This window comes from Camellia sinensis, chromosome 2 (genome assembly GCF_055761805.1).
Source record: "Camellia sinensis isolate YWXY chromosome 2, ASM5576180v1, whole genome shotgun sequence".
In the NCBI taxonomy this organism is placed as follows: domain Eukaryota; kingdom Viridiplantae; phylum Streptophyta; class Magnoliopsida; order Ericales; family Theaceae; genus Camellia; species Camellia sinensis.
This window is the reverse complement of record NC_138962.1, coordinates 20398534-20403192: the sequence shown is the minus strand read 5'-3', so window position 1 is coordinate 20403192 and position 4659 is coordinate 20398534. Positions and strand designations below refer to the sequence as shown.

The 4659-nt window shown below is 42.5% G+C and overlaps 1 protein-coding gene across 1 annotated transcript; it reads right to left on the bottom strand.

Annotated features, from left to right (window-relative positions):
* Window positions 1–186: 186 nt before the first annotated feature.
* On the bottom strand, window positions 187–4363 carry LOC114305952 (uncharacterized). Its single transcript, XM_082907565.1, has 4 exons — window positions 2493–4363; window positions 1968–2372; window positions 1167–1550; window positions 187–244 (listed from the first exon to the last, which is right to left on the bottom strand). Exons 1-4 carry the CDS (start codon window positions 4361–4363, stop codon window positions 187–189), a joined length of 2718 nt encoding a protein of 905 aa, XP_082763691.1.
* Between the last annotated feature and the right edge of the window lie 296 nt (window positions 4364–4659).

The window sequence follows — 4659 nt, the reverse complement described above, 5'->3', positions numbered from 1 at the left end:
CAGGCTTTTCTTCAAATGTCACGTCTTCATCAAGATTAATCTCCTCCCAATTGATGATGTGAGAAGGGTGTGGCTCGTATTTCCGTAGCATAGAGACGTGGAAAACATTATGTACTCCGGCCAGTTGAGGCGGTAGAGCCAAACGATACGCCACTTCTCCTATTTTGTCCAAAATTTCGAAAGGCCCTATGAAGCGAGGTGACAACTTTCCCTTCTTTCCGAAACGAACAACTCCTCGACGAGGCTGTATTTTCAGAAACACATGATCTCCAACTTTAAATGCTAAAGGTCTTCTCCTTTGATCTGCACAGCTTTTCTGCCTACTCTGAGCGGTCTCAAGCCTTTGCCTAATTAGTTTCACCTTCTCGGTAGTTTCTTGAACTAACTCTGGCCCTAAAAGAGGTGCTTCTCCGACTTCTGTCCAACATATTGGTGATCGGCAAGGCCGTCCGTACAAAGCTTCATACGGTGTCATACCAATACTTGCTTGAAAACTGTTATTGTAAGAGAATTCGACTAGTGGTAAATATTTCTACCAACTACCTTTAAAGTCCATCACACAAGCTCGAAGCATGTCTTCTAAAGTCTTAATTGTTCTTTCTGATTGACCGTCAGTTTGAGGGTGAAAAGCTGTACTAAAACACAACTCTGTACCCAAGGCCTTTTGCAGACTTTGCCAGAACTGTGACGTAAAACGAGAATCACGATCTGACACTATTGAGACTGGTACTCCGTGCAATCTAATGATTTCTCGAATAAATAATCGGCTTAAAGACTCGAGTGTGCCTGCTGGTCCTATTGGTAGGAAATGTACCGTCTTAGTTAATCGATCAACCACCACCCAAATGGCATCATGGCCTTGCGGCGACCGGGGTAATCCTGTTACAAAATCCATTGTTATGTGTTCCCATTTCCACTTAGGTATTGGTAAAGGTTGGAGTTTCCCTGCCGGCTTTTGATGTTCTGCCTTCACTTGCTGACACGTCAAACACTTAGATACGAATTGAGCAACATCCTTCTTCATTCCACTCCACCAATACTGCCGCTTAAGATCCTGGTACATCTTATTTCCTCCCGGATGAACCGCAAAAATCGAATGGTGAAATTCTTTGAGTACTTCCTCTCTTAATTGTTCGATGTTTGGCACAAAAATTCTACCTAAATACCTTAAACTACCATCTTGATGGAGTGTCCAATCCGGTGAAGATTCCTCGGTCACTAATCGGGCCTTGATGAAGTCGGTCTCCTGATCAAACCTTTGGGCTTCCAACACTTTGGTAAGAAGTTGGGGTGTTGTAACTATTGTAAACAACCTACCCTTCCCATTCTGAGTCTCTGGTTGTAACTTAAACCCATTCACAGTGCTTACCATTTCCCATTCTTTAATTGATATGTTGGCTACAATCTCCCTTGTCTTTCGACTTAGTGCATCTGCTACAACATTAGCCTTTCCGGGATGATAAGACAAGGTAAATTGGTAATCTTCAAGGTACTCCATCCAGCGTCTCTGCCTCATGTTCAAATCTCTTTGTGTGAACAAGTACTTCAAGCTTTTGTGATCGGTAAATATCTCAAATTTTTCGCCATAAAGGTAATGTCGCCAAGTCTTAAGTGCATAGACCACAGCCGCCAACTCCAGATCGTGAGTAGGATAATTTTTCTCATGATTCTTCAATTGTCTTGATCCGTAAGCTACTACCTTCCCGTTTTGCATTAACACACTACCTAACCCTTCCTTAGAGGCATCACAATAAACAGTGTACCCAACGTCACGTTCGGGTATGACTAATATAGGAGCGCTTGTCAGTATCTTCTTGAGTTCTTGAAATGACTGTTCACACGCTTCGTTCCATTCAAACTTTACTCCTTTTTGCGTTAGGCGTGTCATCGGCTTGGCTAATTTGGAGAAATCCTGAATGAATCTCCTATAATAACCTGCTAATCCCAAGAAACTACGAATCTCAAACGTATTCTTAGGTTGTTTCCACCCCATCACTGCTTCTACTTTAGCAGGATCCACTGATATCCCTGATTCAGATACAACATGACCTAAGAACTTTACTTCCTTTAGCCAAAATTCACATTTGCTAGCTTTAGCATACAATTGGTTTTCTCTTAGAATTTGCAAAACGGTCCTCAGATGTTGCTTGTGATCTTCCTCCGATCGTGAGTATATCAAAATATCGTCAATGAATACTACCACAAATTGGTCCAAATAGGGGGTAAAGATCTTGTTCATTAAACTCATGAATACCCCAGGAGCATTCGTCAAACCAAATGGCATTACCACAAACTCATAGTGGCCATAACGGGTTCGAAACGCGGTTTTGGGTATATCTTCTCCTCTAACACGAAGTTGGTGATATCCCGACCTAAGGTCAATTTTGGAAAAACATTTTGAACCTCTTAATTGATCAAACAAGTCATCAATTCTGGGTAAGGGATATCGATTTTTAATGGTGGCTCGATTTAGTTGTCGATAATCGATGCACAATCTTAAGGTTCCATCCTTCTTCTTTGCGAATAATGCTGGCGCTCCCCAAGGGGACGTACTTGGTCTGATGAACTTCTTACTCAGCAGTTCTTGCAACTGCTCCTTCAATTCTCGAAGTTCAGCTGGCGCCATACGATGTGGTGCTATTGAAATCGGTGAAGTCCCGGGTTGAAGCTCAATCGTGAAATCTACATCTCGTTTTGGAGGTAATCCTGGTAATTCGTCAGGGAAAACATCAACGTACTCGCACACCACGTGGGGTAATCCTGGATCCTCTCGATTTTCGTCTTCCAAAATTAGGCTCACCAACCATCCAGTTAGTTGATCATGCCATCGCGACTTGCGACACGTTGGAGTTAGAGAATCTTGTCTATCCCCTTTAAATTGGACTTTCGTGCCGTTAAGGGAGGATGCTGTCACTGTCTTACAGTAACAATCAATGATGGCTCGATGAACTGACAACCAGTCCATTCCTAGGATGACGTCAAAATCCGACATATCCATAACTCTTAGATCACAGATCAAATGTGAACCGGAGATTTCTAGCTCGCAAGATTTACATACTAGATTTACTCGGGTTTGACCTCCTAAAGGTGAAGCGACACTCATAGCTATCTCTAACGCTTCTGGCTTTAAACCCAAACTTGTCACACATGCAGTGGATATAAAAGAATGCGAAGCTCCAGAATCAAATAATACTTTAACCCAAGAATTCATAAGGATTAACATACCTCGAATTACTGATGGATTATCAACATCTTCTTCTTCTTGGAGAGCATACATTCTTCCTACTGCCTGTTGGTTAGTCTCTCCCGGTTTCTTTCCATTTCCAGCTCCTTGTGGTTGTGTTCTTGGTCGGCCTGCATTCTTAGAGGCTTGAGGTTGCCCCTTGTTGGTCTGAGCATGTTGAATAGGCTTAGAACCTTGCCCTGGTTGGCATTTGTTGTATGGTTGTGCCCCTCGCTGATCCATAAAATACTTCCCTCCTTGAGGACACTCACTTCGACGATGCCCCTGTTGACCACATCCGAAACATCTTCCTTTCCACTCACTTACAAAGTTTCCTCCTTGCTGGTTTCCTCGATTCTGTCTTTGTTGCCGTTGCATTCCTCCGGCATAAGGTGCTGGCGCAGGATGGTTTCTGGTGTTGCGGACTGGGCCTCCTCCGCGTGGTTGGTTGTTGTTCCTTGATCGCTGATTTCGAATGCGTTCAGAATCTGCTAACTCTCGTTCCACAATTAAAGCTCGATCCACCATTTGGGCATAAGTGGAGAGTTGTACTGCGATCAATTTTCCTCTAATGTCTGTGTCCAAACCCCATTCAAATCGCCTAACCTTATCCCCTTCATTTGCTACTATGGCTGCAGCATACCGGGAAAGAGCTTCAAAACGGTTCGCATATTGAGCGACTGACATTTTTCCTTGTTTCAGTTGAAGGAACTCTTGAATCATTTCTTGTCTTAGCGAGTTAGGAAAATACCTTTCCATGAACAGGTCTTCGAACTGTCTCCAAGTTAATGTCTCTACTTGTCGAGTACTTTTGATCATTTCCCACCAATGATCTGCTTCCCCTTCCATTTGAAATGCCGCTATAGTCACTCTATCTTGTTCGTTTCGGATATCGGAAGTATCTAGCAACTTCTTAATTTGTCTTAACCAAGCTTCAGCTTCATGGGGGTTTGATCCACCAAGGAATTTGTGGGGACGTAGCTTTTCAAATTTTGCTATCATCTCCGATTTGCTTTGATCTTGGTTTCGGGGTGGTATATTGCCTACCCTATCAGCAATCGCGCGTATAATTCGAGCAACATCGCCATCAGGCACTCCATCGCCATTACCGTTGTTATTATTTCTTGTTCGTCCAGCCATTCTGCATGACGGGATTTTCTTGTGATTTATTTACTTATTTACTATCAGTGTTATTATTATACTTATGTGCAAGGACAGAGAAAAAAAAAGACTTCATTAATTAGATTACATAAGCTACAATTAGCAAAATACAAATAGAACAAAGGAAAAGATTAAATAACATACTACGGGCAAGAGATAGCCCCTACAATCCGAGTTAACTCCTACACTCACAATTCTAAACTAGGCAATTTCTTTTACATGTGAGCATACAAAACAATCAGTTAGCCTAGTTTATAGTTCCCTTAAGACCCCTT

Coding starts and splice junctions, on each gene's coding strand:
- LOC114305952 (XM_082907565.1), bottom strand. CDS start 4,363: ATGGCTGGACGAACAAGAAATAATAACAACGGTAATGGCGATGGAGTG. Junction 2,373..2,492: donor AAGGATGGAACCTTAAGATT/GTGCATCGATTA, acceptor AATTGACCTTAG/GTCGGGATATCACCAACTTC. Junction 1,551..1,967: donor TGGAAACAACCTAAGAATAC/GTTTGAGATTCG, acceptor CGATCACAAAAG/CTTGAAGTACTTGTTCACAC.